Source organism: Halichoeres trimaculatus, unplaced genomic scaffold (genome assembly GCF_033239565.1).
Source record: "Halichoeres trimaculatus isolate MK-OKI-2021-1 unplaced genomic scaffold, fHalTri1.1 fHalTri1_scaffold_6, whole genome shotgun sequence".
In the NCBI taxonomy this organism is placed as follows: Eukaryota; Metazoa; Chordata; class Actinopteri; order Labriformes; family Labridae; genus Halichoeres; species Halichoeres trimaculatus.
Window position 1 is genome coordinate 19,925,538 of NW_027437184.1, and position 14,922 is coordinate 19,940,459.

Below are 14,922 nucleotides of genomic sequence, written 5' to 3' on the forward strand. Positions count from 1 at the left end.
GGCCACAGACTGCTGAATGACTGTCAGCTTGATGTGCCACAGCCTCTAAATCAAACAGGAACAAAATCATGAAGATTCATTCAGAGACACAGATTTGCTTCACAGGTACACTTGATGCAACAATACTTCTCTAGACATTTTACTCGACTATGTGCTTGTAAATAGAGTTAACTTTGTGCACAAGACACTAAACTGACCTTCCAGCCATCTCTTCTACTCTCCTCAAGCTTAAAAAAAAATCCTTTTTGGGAGTTCTAAAATTGCTCAAGGCCAAACAAATTCACTCTAGCATAGGAGATAAATCTGGTTAAAAGAGAAGCTGGAAGAAAATGTTGCAGCTGCTTTTGGCTCGGACCTTCAAAGACTGTGTGTGGTTGGTATGTTGAATCAAAAACAGCACTCCAGGTAAATGAAAAGCATACAAAGCTTTGCAGAGAAATGGCAGGATAATGTGAACTATCGTCTGATAGGTACAAATACAAAGAGATGGTTCAGGTTGTGTGCTTCATTACTGCATGACGATGGCAGGACGAGTTCGATTTTAAATATAAAACCTACAAGATGGAAAATGCAGTCAATGAGGCTGTGAAGAATGAACAAATGAGAATATTTCAGGTTCTTATTAACAAACTGAATGCAAACTGGTATGTGTTATCTCATGCTCGTTATATGTAGAAAGTAGAATGTAGAGCTAGAATCTTATACTTGTGATGTAACATTAAATTCATGCTTGTGTAAAGTAAACACCATAGACTGTAAAAAAAAAAAAATGGACGTCATCTTGCTTGGCTCGAAGTGAGGTCGCCACAAAAACTGCTCCCCCTGGTGGCTGGCTGCAGTATAGGTAAAAAAATCAGATTCTCCAGTCATCCTAGATGGGCTGTGGTCTAACTTTAAAAAATGAATACACCTCATAGAAATGTTTCTCACATCCGATTGCTGTAGTGATCTGAAGTTACCATTTGGCTGCCTTGTATTCAAGTCCTCTTTCTACTGAGGTAGAGTCAAAAAGTGATTAGACTCTCGAAAGAAAAAAATAGATATTATTTTTGTCACCTGGCTCCACTCAGATTCTCCCTGAGTCCCTCACAGTCTCTACTGCTCAGACTCTGGCTGCACAAAAGCTACCAATGGCTGCGCCTGTAACGGGGATATTTTGGCTTCAAAACTATACAATGATAAATGGCGGAACCACACTGTCCACCCAATATACAGTCTATGGTTAACATTTACAGATCCTTCGAAAATGATAAAAAAAGATGAGGTTGTTGTCATACTTACTGCTAATGACAGTGCTTTGAGCTGAGTGCTAGCAGTGGGCATGCTAACATGCTCCTTATACAATCGTGTGTGCTAAGATGATAAGATAATAGTTTTATAGCATGAGAAAAATATGTTTTATCGCAGTTAAGATTTTCTTTTAGCTGATTTGCTTGCAAAAACTTGCACGTTAACCAAAAATAAAGTGAAGTATTAAACGGATTAATTTGTGCATAGTTCTTCAAGGTTCATCAAACTCAGTTTTGCATTGATTATTTGACTAACAACAAACTTGGATAAATATTCTGAGTAGCTTTGAGCTTATCATTTACCATTTAGGAAGATTTAGATGGTCCGACTAACACCATATGTAAAGTGGATCTTAAGATTTCTCAAGCTGGTACCATGATCATCTTTCTTTCTTTCCATCCAGCAGATGTCTCCTACTGACGTTGCAAACTCAAACTTTTTGATCAAAGAGACAGACAGAAAAAGTATCAGACTCACCAATGAAGGACGTCTCTCCCAGGTAGCCTCTCCGCCTGAGCACCACCTCCAAGAACTTATCATCCTCATCTACAACATAGTACTCCTTCTCCAGAGAGATCCAGGCCCAGTCCAGACGGAACTGCTGTTCCTTCAGCTTGTTACCACCTGGAAACAAAAAGATAAAAAGATGTAAACACATTTTTTATTCCTGACTGCAAACGCTCTTATTAGCAGGTTTAGGTAGCAGGTTTTATTGATTGTCTTCCTGCTTGAATAATGTGTGCTGTTACCAAGATGCTGTCTGTTGCTCAGATCTCTATATAAGCACTGCTTTGATTGGTTTTATCTGCACCTGCTTATTTATGTGATCTTACTTCTGCTATTGTAGTGGAGTAAGATTCCACTTGCCATCTCGTTTTATGAGATGTCTCTGTTTTGTTTCATGTGTTGTTTTAGTCTTGTGAATGTAAGTGTGTATCCACGGGGAGCTAGTGTGGCGTCAGCGCCCTCTATTGGCGCCCGTGCAGACTTGGGTGGTGCAGCCCGTGTTTCCATGCCAGTCTGTATGTTGCCATCCTCGTGGTAAGTCACTAAGTTTACTAGTTCAGCTAAATGTCTTTTATACTTTTGTTTTCTTATGTAAATGTCATGCCTCTGTGTTTGACATGTGTAAAAAATAACTTTGGGTTTGGTGTTAGGAGTTTCTGGTGGTTTTAATATTTTGTTTACCTTGTTAGCTCCACCATGTGCTGTGGAATCCTGTTTGAATGTGAACAAACTCCGGTGTAGCATCATAGCTCTGTTCTTATATGTTGTTGTTCTGTTTTAGCTCTACACTGAATGCCCAAGACGATGAGAGACATAAAAATTCCCTCTGTGTTTATCAGGTACTGCCTTACTTTGTCCGCTGTTATATATATTACCACGCCAGTCTGTATGTTGCCATCCTCGTGCTCTACACTGAATGCCCAAGACGATGAGAGACATAAAAATTCCCTCTGTGTTTATCAGATTAAACGGCAAGTTGGTGCCAGAGACATATGAAGCTTTTGTCTGATCCATCACACAACGCAACGACGAGTACACAGCCGCTACAATGGTGCCGTGACCCGTTCTTCAAGGAGGGGATTCCCCCGCGACGTCGATGGGACGCAGCTTCAGTGCGCCGCTGTTCTGAGTGTTTCAAGATCTACTCCACGAGGGTGCAGTGAGTCGTGTATGGACTGAATTGTGACTCGAACTCCTAGTTGAGTCTCCAAAAAAAAAAAAAAAAGAGAGAAAATAAAAAAAAAAAAGAAAAGAAGGAAAACGACAACAAAGTTCTTTGTGTTTGTGAAAGTGTGTCTTTTTACATGCAGTAGCTCATTTTATGCATTTTTTTTTCTAATGTGAGATTTGATGGTGAATGTGATATTTTGCCTTGGAAAGAGTTCAAAGTGTGTGTGTGTGGCAGTCAGTTAAGTTTTCTCTGCCTACTTTCACTTTCACTTTCACTGTGGGTTTAATACTTTAATGAGAATGGAGAAGCCACACTCTTCTGGTCTTGGTAGGGGTCAAACACTGTGGTTTAGCTCATCTGTACCAACTGTGGGTGGGCTTGATGAGGGACATCTTTTGACTTCTACACCTCAACCTACAAAAGCTGATCATAAGAAATGTGATATGACTTATGTTAGTGCAGCTGTTGGGTCAGGTGATCATTCTGCTGTTTCTGAAGAACAAGATGGGGGACTTGTCTCAGTTAATGTTCTCAGTGACTTAGTTAAGCAGATCGGGACAAGTATTGGTGAAAATATTGTCTCTTGTCTTAAGTCTATTCCAGCTAATGAAGTGAGTGTAGCTCACTCTACAATGACTGATCTTTCAAAAGTTAACTTGACAGTTAGTCACCAGAGTTACGAGCCACAACCTTTCAGGGGAGACAGCACAGACAAATTCTCAGTTTCAGAGTGGGAGGAAGCTGTCAAAGTGTACATGTCCAAAAGTAATATTCAGCTTTGTGATCAGGCTGATGAGGTCTTGAGTAAGCTACAGGGTAAGGCTCGTGATGTAGTGAAGATTGGGCTTCGTAGCAGACACACTGTGGACTTACAGCTAGGTCCTCAGCCAATCTTTGACATTTTGAAACAGCACTTTGGTGACTCTGTGACTTCTTTTATGCCTTTGGCTGACTTTTATGACACAAAACCATCCTCCACGGAGACTGCTGTCGACTACTGGATCCGGCTCAACAAAGCTGTTGACACTGCTGCTGAGGGGCTTAGGAGACAAGGCAAAACCCTTGATAACCCTTCCAGGGAGGTGACAGTAATGTTCATCACTCATTGCCCTGATCCTGAACTGTCTCTAATCTTCAGCTGCAGACCAATTGAGGAGTGGACTGCTGGTGATGTTCAAGTACGGCTGGATGAACACCACCGTAAAAGACGTCTGCAGCAACGTCAGTCTGCTACTTCATTGAATCGCTGGCATCCCTCCCAGACTGTGGAGAAGCTGCATAGCCATGTTCAGGCTACGGTGAGTCCTCCTCCTCCTCCTACCCCTACTCCTGCTCCTGCTCCACAACCAGCTGCAGCCTGCAAAGTGTTGTCAAGTGAGGGTCAGTCTCTCGAGCATGTGATCACTCTTTTGGAGCGCTTGCTGCAAAAGGAATCTTCTCAACGTTCCAGACCTTCTGGACCCAGAAGTGACAGTCGTGCCAAGGTTCGAGGCCCATGTATCATCTGTGGGAGTGGTGATCACGACACTGTTTCTCACTGTCGGAGGGAACGTCTCTGCTTTCGTTGTCATGCTGCTGGACATCAAGCAGTTACCTGCACTGTCACGCCTGCTTCTGATACACCTGCTGCTCGAGCTGATACACCCACACAGCAGGGAAACTAGACGGCCCACACGAGGAGGGGACTAGTGAAGGGCCAGTCGATGCGTCCCCACATGATGATGTTGATATTGAGTCTGTTTACTCTCAGTTCTGTGCTTCAAATGAAGGTGATGCTACAGTGATATTTCAGAACACGCAGAGACTGTCAGAAAAAGACGACCTTTTCTACACTGATGTGACCATTCAAAGTGCTGTGACTCTGCGTGCCATGTTGGATAGTGGCTCAATGGCTTGCTCTCTAAGTTCCAGTGTGCTCCCTATGCTTGAGAAGTCTAATGTTGTTTCTCCTGACTCTCTCTCACCCACTTCAGTTGTCCTGATTGGATGTGGGGGTTTGAGAACGAGCCCTGTTGGTGTCTGTGAACTTCAGATGAAAGTGCTGGATTGTAACATCTCAGTGCCCACGCTGATTGTGGATGGTCAAAGTGATGACTTGATTCTTGGGAGCAACGTCATAAAACACCTCATCCGTGTTCTGAAGGCTTCTGGTGATTTCTGGGACAAAGTGTCACTTTCAGATGAGTTGGCTGCTGATGATGAGAGCCTGCTGCAGCTATTGGCTTCTGTGGAAAAGTGGAGGGGCAGTGACATACCAGATAAGGTAGGCACTGTGAAACTGAAACGTGCTGTGACTTTAGAGCCCATGAAGGAACATCTGGTTTGGGGTCGTCTGCCGAGTCATTATTGCCTTTCAGCTGGCAGCACAGTCATTGTGGAGCCAAGTGAGTCCCGCACGGTTCCCAGGACAGTTATGGTGGGACGGATTGTGACTCCATTATGGGGTGATGGATGGGTCCCAGTGAAAGTCATTAACCCTTCCAATAAGCCAGTGACTCTCAGACGCAACTGCAAGCTAGCTGACGTGTCCCCCTGCACTGCTCTTGAGGACTTTGACATTGACTACTTGTATGCAGGTGACAAGACAGACGATGTGAAATGCAATGTGACCAGGACTGCTAACAAGACAGACGCTGAGAGTGAAAAAAGCTTGACTGTTGACTCTGACAGTTTGCCTCCTAAACCTGGTGTCTCACTGCTAAGTGAGCTGGGACTGCAGGACATTGACATTGACTCAAGTGAATTGTCTCCCTTTTGGAAGTCAAAACTGGTTGAACTTGTGGCCAAGTATGAGTCCATCTTCTCTCGTCACAGTTTGGACTGTGGAAAAGCCAAAGACTTTGTTCACCGTATAAGACTGAGTGACAGCAGACCCTTCAGACTGCCTTATCGTCGTCTGTCTCCTTTACATTATGAGAAGCTAAGGATGGCTTTAAATGAGATGGAGGAGCGGGACATCATAAGAAAGTCAACAAGTGAGTACGCTTCACCACTTGTTTTGGTCTGGAAAAAGAATGGTGATCTTCGACTTTGCAATGATTTCCGCTGGCTCAATGCGAGGACCATCAAAGATGCTCATCCCCTGCCCCATCAGGCTGATGCTTTGGCAGCTCTTGGAGGGAATGCTTTCTTCTCAACCATGGATCTGACCTCTGGATATTACAACGTGGAAGTCCATGAGGAGGACAAGAAGTTTACTGCATTCACCTCTCCCTTTGGGTTGTATGAGTACAACAGGCTTCCACAGGGACTCTGTAACAGCCCTGCCACATTCATGAGGATGATGATGTCCATCTTTGGTGATCAAAACTTCTTAAGCCTCCTGTGTTACCTCGACGACATTCTTGTCTTTGCCCCCAACGAACAGCTTGCTCTAAAGAGACTTGAAATGGTGTTTGAGAGGTTGCAAGCACACAACTTAAAGCTAGCGCCCAAAAAGTGCCACTTTATGAGGTCGTCTGTTAAGTTCCTGGGGCACTTTGTGACCAAAGATGGCATCTCTGCTGACCCAGAGAAGGTCAAAGCTATCACTGACCTGACTGAGAAGGATTTGATGGATGAGAGCAGTAACAGCCCCTCCCCCTCCAAGATACGGTCATTTCTTGGTATGGTTGGATTCTACCAACAGTTCTTTGAGGGTTACTCCAGCATCAGCAAGCCTCTCTTTGCCCTGACATCAGGCATGAAAAAGCCAAGACACACCAAAGGTAAAAAGAGACTACCTGTGAACAGGCAGCTGACTCCTGATGATTGGACGCCAGAGTGCAGTGGAGCTTTCAGGAAGCTGAAGCAGGCTTTGTTGGACAATGTCACGCTGGCTCATCCAGATTTCAGTAGACCGTTTCTGCTGTCTGTTGATGCCTCTTCCAACGGCCTTGGTGCTGTTTTATCACAACTGGCAGATGGGGATGATGTTGCTCGACCAATAGCTTTTGCCAGCAAATCACTAAACTACGCCCAGTCACGTTATCCAGCACACAGACTTGAGTTTCTGGCTCTCAAGTGGGCAGTCAGTGATAAGTTTAGTCACTGGTTAAGGGGTCATCCATTCACTGTGTGGACTGACAACAACCCCTTGACCTACATCCTCAGTAAGCCGAAGCTTGATGCGTGTGAACAGAGATGGGTTTCGAAGCTAGCTCCATATGACTTCGAAATCAAGTACATTCCTGGTCCTAAGAATGTGGTGGCGGATGCACTAAGCCGCGAGCCATTTGTTCAGCCGAGTTTGCTCCAGCGCCTCGTCAAAGTCCCTTACGGTGCGCTTTTGGAGGAGGCTAACGCTATAGACTCAGATTGTGTGCAAGATGCTTTTCGTTGGTCCTGTGAGCCTCCAACACTGCCACATACTCACCATCAGCCTACTTCGGCCTGCAGAGCTGCTGTTTCTGCTGTTTTGAGAGAGTCTCTGAACCAGGACAAGTTGCCTCCTCAAGCCTTCCTCTTGCCTCAACTCGTTCAGTCTGTTCAACCACCTGAGCTGTCTGAGATTCGTCCTTTGCCAAAAGACAAGCTGATGGATGCACAACGTGCTGACCCTTGTTTAAGTCGTGTTCTCCTGTTTGTCGAACGTCAGAGGCGCCCATCAAGACGAGAGCGTTCACATGAGCCTGCTGAAGCTCTCAGGCTTCTCAGACATTGGGACAAGCTGACAGTCAAGAATGGTGTTCTTTATCGTGTCTCAAAAGATACTGTTACTATGAAAAAGACTTACCATTACGTTGTGCCCTCTGCCCTGAGAGAAGTGGTCCTTAAAGGTGTGCATGATGAGGCAGGTCATCAAGGCCAAAGACGAACTCTCTATCTGACTAGACAAAGGTTCTATTGGCATGGGATGGAGAGAGACGTGAGAGGCTATGTGAAGTGCTGTCGCCGCTGTGTGTGTAGTAAGTCTCCTGAGCCTGAGGCCAGAGCCCAACTTGAGAGTGTGACCACATCCAGACCTCTAGAGTTGGTCTGCATTGATTTCTGGTCAGCTGAGGACTCCTCCAACAAGTCGCTTGATGTGCTCGTGGTTACTGACCACTTTACTAAGCTAGCGCAGGCGTACCTGTGTCCAAACCAGTCAGCCAAGATTGTTGCTGAACAGCTCTGGAACAACTTCTTCTGTGTTTATGGCTTTCCTGAGAGGATACACTCAGATCAAGGTGCTAATTTCGAGAGCAGTCTGATTGCAGAGATGCTGAAAGTTGCTGGTGTTCAAAAGTCACACACGACACCTTACCATCCCATGGGCAACGGTGCTGTGGAGAGATTTAATCGCACCCTTGGAAATATGATCAGAGCACTTTCCCCAAAAGCCAAACACAGATGGCCTCGACTGCTGAAATCTCTCACCTTCTCTTACAACGCTACAGTGCATGAGACCACTGGTTTCGCCCCGTTTCAGCTGATGTTTGGCAGAACTCCCAGGCTGCCTGTTGATGTGATGTTTGGATCTGTCCTCATGGATGATCGGGTGGTGGACTATGATGACTATGTGCAGAGTCTCAGACGTGACCTAGCAGAGGCTGTGAGAGTTGCACAGGCCTCCACTTCCAGACAGCAGCAGAAACAAGCGGATTATTACAACAAGAGGTTCAAAGGAGCTGTAGTTGAGATTGGAGACAGAGTCTTGCTGGCTAACAAAGGCGAAAGAGGAAAAAGGAAACTGGCTGATCGCTGGGAAAACCGCCTTTACACTGTTGTGGAGAAACATGACAACACTCACACCTTCAGGATAAAGAACAGCGCTACAGATCAGGAGAAAGTAGTCCACAGGAACCTCATAATGCCCGTCAACTTTTTGCCAGTTCGCTCTGAGGATGAGGATGGTTCCGGTTTAAGTGATCTTACCACTGGAGCTACTGATGACTCGCTGCAGGATGTTGATGCTACAGGTTCAGTTGCACTGCCTGACTGTGAGCCTATGGACAGAACTGTGTCGTGGATCTCCCAACTGCCAGCTTCCACTGGGGATCACCAACCTCATTCTCCTGATGCACCTTTGACTGTTGGCTTGGATGAGACTGTTGACATACCTGACATGACCATTGATGTGCCTGTTGACGCTAGCTCTCTAGCTGACCTCTCTGATTCTCGACCTGTGACTTCGGTACACGGACTTGAGACACATTCTTTGAACACGGGTGGTGTGGTCTTATCTGAGGCAGGGGAAACTAACCCCACCATCCCCGGCAGTGGTAGAGCAGTGAGTGTTAACACAAGATATGGGAGAGTCGTGAGGCCTATTATGAGGCTTATTCAGCAAATGCAACAAAAGGTTTTTGTTGGACACTAGTTTTATGTCATGGAGTTTTGATATAACTATTGGGACAGTATTTTGGTTCTCTTTTGTACAGAAACCATCTCTCTTACTTATGTGTGAGTGATCTTGTTAAGTATGAGAAGTGATGTGGTTTGTCAGTACTGTGTAATTTATGTGATACCTGGTTGCTTAACATGTAAGAAGGCATGTTTTCCTATGGGTGCTGGAAGGATTAGCTCCCCTTCCTCATTCTAATTCTTTGGGAATGGTCGTTGACTGGATTACTGGGTATTTGTAATACAAACAGTACTGTGTACAAATGATATGTATTTTTTTTTTTCTTTTCTTCTTTTTCTATGGTTGTATGTATATATGTTTGGTTGGTACCTGATGTGTTTTTGGTTCCGGGTGTCCTCACGAGTCTTGCGCATTTAATTTTTTTTTTAGATGTGCAAGTGGAGATCAGCAAGGGGGAATGTAGTGGAGTAAGATTCCACTTGCCATCTCGTTTTATGAGATGTCTCTGTTTTGTTTCATGTGTTGTTTTAGTCTTGTGAATGTAAGTGTGTATCCACGGGGAGCTAGTGTGGCGTCAGCGCCCTCTATTGGCGCCCGTGCAGACTTGGGTGGTGCAGCCCGTGTTTCCATGCCAGTCTGTATGTTGCCATCCTCGTGGTAAGTCACTAAGTTTACTAGTTCAGCTAAATGTCTTTTATACTTTTGTTTTCTTATGTAAATGTCATGCCTCTGTGTTTGACATGTGTAAAAAATAACTTTGGGTTTGGTGTTAGGAGTTTCTGGTGGTTTTAATATTTTGTTTACCTTGTTAGCTCCACCATGTGCTGTGGAATCCTGTTTGAATGTGAACAAACTCCGGTGTAGCATCATAGCTCTGTTCTTATATGTTGTTGTTCTGTTTTAGCTCTACACTGAATGCCCAAGACGATGAGAGACATAAAAATTCCCTCTGTGTTTATCAGGTACTGCCTTACTTTGTCCGCTGTTATATATATTACCACGCCAGTCTGTATGTTGCCATCCTCGTGCTCTACACTGAATGCCCAAGACGATGAGAGACATAAAAATTCCCTCTGTGTTTATCAGATTAAACGGCAAGTTGGTGCCAGAGACATATGAAGCTTTTGTCTGATCCATCACACAACGCAACGACGAGTACACAGCCGCTACACTATGATCAATACTCCATGAGAGCTGGAAGGTAAATGCTTTGGGATAATTCTGTAACCAAAGAGGGTAATTACTGTAAAACTGTGGTGATAAAAAGAAGTATTTTGATTATATTTCATAACGCAGCCCATCTGTTTACCACACATCTGATAAAGAAGATCTCGATACCTTTCCATATCTTATCTGTCGTGTGCTCTGCCATTTGTCCCAGGTTTCTTTTTGTTAAACTGAGATTTCTCCTCTTCTATCTTTATCAAAAGAAGCACAGCGCACTGACAATTTAGCATGGCAGCTAATGAGTGTTATTAAGGAAAGGGTTGGAGGGTAAATGGTCTTGTTAGCGCTAGGCTAATAGAGCTACTTAATTACTGCCACTTAAACAAGAAGGCAGGAAGGATGCAGCTTTGTGGGGCTAGTTTACCCACCTGCACAGAAAAAAAAAACAATTGTGTTGATCAAATGAAAGGATTGGAGAACATCGAAAAAAAACAAAACAAAAGGAGAGGAGGAATCTCTCTTTCTTTGTCTTTCTATGAACAAACAGTGCACAAATATGCATGGCAATCCTGTGAGTGAAAAACTAATTTTGTGTTTGTGTTGTACTAGCTAGAGGAAATGCAGAGGTGGAGGACTGCATGAGCAAACACTATGTGTAGGCTGTAGGAAAGGAAATCGCAATTAGCTCTTCTGAGGATGACTTTAAAGATGTTTGTTCTCTTGAGTCATTAATGCCTCCTAAACGCTGTAGAAATAAGGCTTTTTTAAAACCACAAATAGCGTTGCTCTTCACCTCTGTCATTATTGGGGTCAAACACAGCAGCATTGCTTGTTCAAAGAACCCTGTGCAGAAAACAGGTGGTGCTAATCCTGCAATTTAACGCTTTAATTAGAGATACAAAGAAAATGTGCCCTTTCCAGATCAATTAAAGAATGTTTTCAGAAGAAGTGGAAACTGTTGCCCTCCACCTACACAGCCAAGCAGATATATAGGTTCACCGCGCCATGGTATACCGACATGGTGTTGGAAAGGCAGCAGAGGTGAAAAGTTCAGCACTTTCCGACTTGGCAGACACAGCTACAACATGCCGAGGTGAGGAGACAGCTAATATAATCAGGACTCATGTAGCCTCCAAAAAGCCTGCAGGCCAAGTTCAGGCTCCACTTAGCTGGTGCAAATACAGAGTCGCACATACACACCCACGCAAACACGCAAACACGCAAACACACACACACACACACACACACACACACACACACACACACACACACACACACACACACACACACACACACACACACACACACACACACACACACACACACACACACACACATATTTTCAATGCCGACTTCACTGCAACCTTGGCTTTTATCCCCCTGATAGTAAATACAGCATAAGCTGCCTGAAATCTCAGTGTGTGTGAGTGTTGGTCTGTGAGTGTGTACCAGTGCTTCAGTGTGACCTCGATGAGGAGCCGTGCACAAACAATAGGGTTTGGAGTCAGTGGGCTTCAGACTGTCTCATTCCTCCAGCCTTTGAGAAGGATAAAAGACCTCTCACATGTGCTGACCACACGAAAAAAACAGCTTTGAAATCATCCTCAATAGAGCCAAATTCACTTTGCACCCTTTTTCAAAGGCTTTCCCAACAAAAACCTCACCACAAGGGTTTTTTTGAACCAATTAAGGATCAGAGTTTCTCTGCTGCAAAATTTCAAGGATCAGGATACTCTGAGAAATCTGGGGAGAGAAACTTTGATGCCACAGTTTTGATGCTGGCTTGTGATGTAGGAGCGACTTTGTGGAATAATCACCAACAGCTGTCCAGGAAGAAGAAGTTGTTTCATGACCCCAAAGGGTGAAAATAAAAGTGCAAAAAACTTTAATGCAGAGAAAGGAGGTTGTGTTGTTGGTCTGAGTGCTACTGTTTCTAAGTTTCATGCCAGTGATGTTGTTGAATCACCCAACCTCAGGTGAGTTTTCTTTTGCTGCACAGACAGCACATTAGTGCTATCTTTATGCCCCTTGTCTACTACAGTTATGTTTTATACACTCACAGGCCATTTTATTAGGCACACCTGTCCAACTGCTCGTTAATGCAAATTTCTAATCAGCCAATCAGATGGCAGCAACTCAATGCATTTAGGCCTGTAGACATGGTCAAGATGATCTGCAGCTCAAACCAGGCATCAGAATGGGGGAGAAAGGTGATTTAAGTGACTTTGAAGGTGGCATGTTTGTTGGTGCCAGACAGAGTGGTGTGAGTGTTTCAGAAACTTTCTACATCTACTGGGATTTTTACGCACAACCATCTCTAGGGTTTACAGAGAATGGTCCCAAAAAGAGAAAATATCCAGCGAGCGGCAGTTCTGTGGGTCAAAATGCCTTGTTGATGCCAGAGGTCAGAGGAGAATGGACAGACTGGTTCAAGCTGATAGAGGCAACAGTAACTCAAAGAACCACTTGATACGAAGTATGCAGAAGAGCATCTCTGAATGCACAATACGTCCAACCTTGAGGCAGATGGGCTACAGCAGCAGAAGACCACACCGGGTGACACTCCTGTCAGCTAAGAACAGGAAACTGAGGCTACAATTCACACAGGCTCACCAAAATTGGACAATAGAAGATTGGAAAAACGTTGCCTGGTCTGATGGGTCTCAATTTCTGCTGCGACATTCAGATGGTAGGGTCAGAATTTGGCATCAACAACATGAAAGCATGGATCCATCCTGCCTTGTATCAACAGTTCATGCTGGTGGTGGTGGTATAATGGTGTGGGGGATATTTTCTTGGCTCACTTTGGGCCCCTTAATATCAATTGAGCATCATTTAAACACCGCAGCCTCTTTGAGTATTGTTGCTGACCATGTCCATCCCTTTATGAGCACAGTGTACCCATCTTCTGATGGCTACTTCCAGCAGGATAACGCTCCATGTCATAAAGCTGGAATCATCTCAGACTGGTTTCTTGAACATGACAATGAGTTCACTGTACTCAAATGGCCTCCACAGTCCCCAGATCTCAATCCAATAGAGCACCTTTGGGATGTGGTGGAACAGGAGATTCTCATCATAGATGTGTGGCCAACAAATGTGCAGCTACTGTGTGATGCTATCATGTCAATATGGACCAAACTCTCTGAGGAATGTTTCCAGTACTTTGTTGAATCTATGCTACAAGGGATTAAGGAAGTTTTGAAGGCAAAAGGGGGTCCAACCCGGTACTAGCAAGGTGTACCTAATAAAGAGGCTAGTGAGTGTATGTGCATGCATCATTTCGATATCTTCACTCTGGATGTTGTTCAGCTAAGAGGCTCATTACTAATTGGAAGGCTAACTCATCACTGCTTCCTGTGCCTGAATGGCTGGCTTGCTTTGTTCACTAAATAACTGGCATTTTCTTTTTACAAGGCTTCCTTACAATGGCCCTGAGAACTCACAGCACTGCAACTTAAGAAAACACATGCAAAAAGTCAAAACAAAAGAAAATGAAGAAAACATCTATCAATTTGACAACACGTGCGCAGCATTTAGAAAATGTGCTGCAAGTATACCGCAACACATCAGAAGTGTTTCCAGAGGACAATGTTGCGGTCTTTGCAGCATGTTTTCTAAATGCTGTGCAAGTGTTGTCATAGTGATGAAGATGTTTTCTTAATTTGCCTGTTTTGTCTTTCTGTATGTGTTTTCTTAAGTTGCAGTGCTGTGAGCTCTCAGGGCCACCGTACTTCCTTTTTGTTTATGTAATTTTATTAAAATGAAAAACGCTTGAAGCTTCAGCCTTCACCCTGTGCCCCAGTCACAGGACTTATTTTTGCTTTTTCTTCTCCAGAGCGCACCTTGAGGTGAGAAGAAAGGGTTTACACTGCTGCAGGAGGATTTGGATTTGAAAGAACCGTTTTTTTCAAATGTTTAAAAAAAACACTGAAAGCCCTGGAGGAAGATGCATCAGGTTGTAGATGCTTCAACTGGTGATGTTTTTATGTGGATATGCTGACCTATGTTTCAAAGAGTCATGTCTAAGAATTTTTTGGAATCTGCTAATCTTGGTCAGAGCAATCTTTAAAAAAAGATTTTTAATACAAGTGAGGTTGTTTTGGCCAAATAAATAAAAAATAATAAGAATAAACAAATAAATGAACTAAAAATGGCCTGTAATCACTTTTTTACAAGTTCATCTCACTAATCAACCCAGACAATTACTCTTAGCGAGCAGCTTGCTAACAGCAACAGTCACTTTGGCATCTCCCTGACTTCCCTGTATTTCTTCTGTGCAGATATCTCCAATGTTTCTTTCACATACAGTATGTTGCTATGCTCAAACTTGTGCATTTTTTGTAAGATTTGAATAACAAAAATCATAATTTGCACACTCACTGGAACTGTAAACAAACACTGTGAACAACATTTTTAGGGCTTTTTATAAAACTTATGTCAAATTCTGAAAAATGTGACTCGAGTTGGATTTAAGTCCAAGTCTTTGACTTGAGTACAAAAGCACTGACACATACAGTAC

At 43.8% G+C, this 14,922-nt stretch overlaps 1 protein-coding gene across 1 annotated transcript in view; it reads right to left on the bottom strand.

Moving 5' to 3' along the window:
• The window catches only part of frem2a (FRAS1 related extracellular matrix 2a), a 78,892-nt gene that overhangs the window by 42,013 nt on the left and 21,957 nt on the right, over positions 1 to 14,922 (bottom strand). The window contains exon 3 of the mRNA XM_074672772.1: positions 1,768 to 1,914. Within this exon, the coding sequence (XP_074528873.1) occupies positions 1,768 to 1,914 (147 nt within the window). The remainder of the gene's footprint in view (positions 1 to 1,767; positions 1,915 to 14,922) is intronic.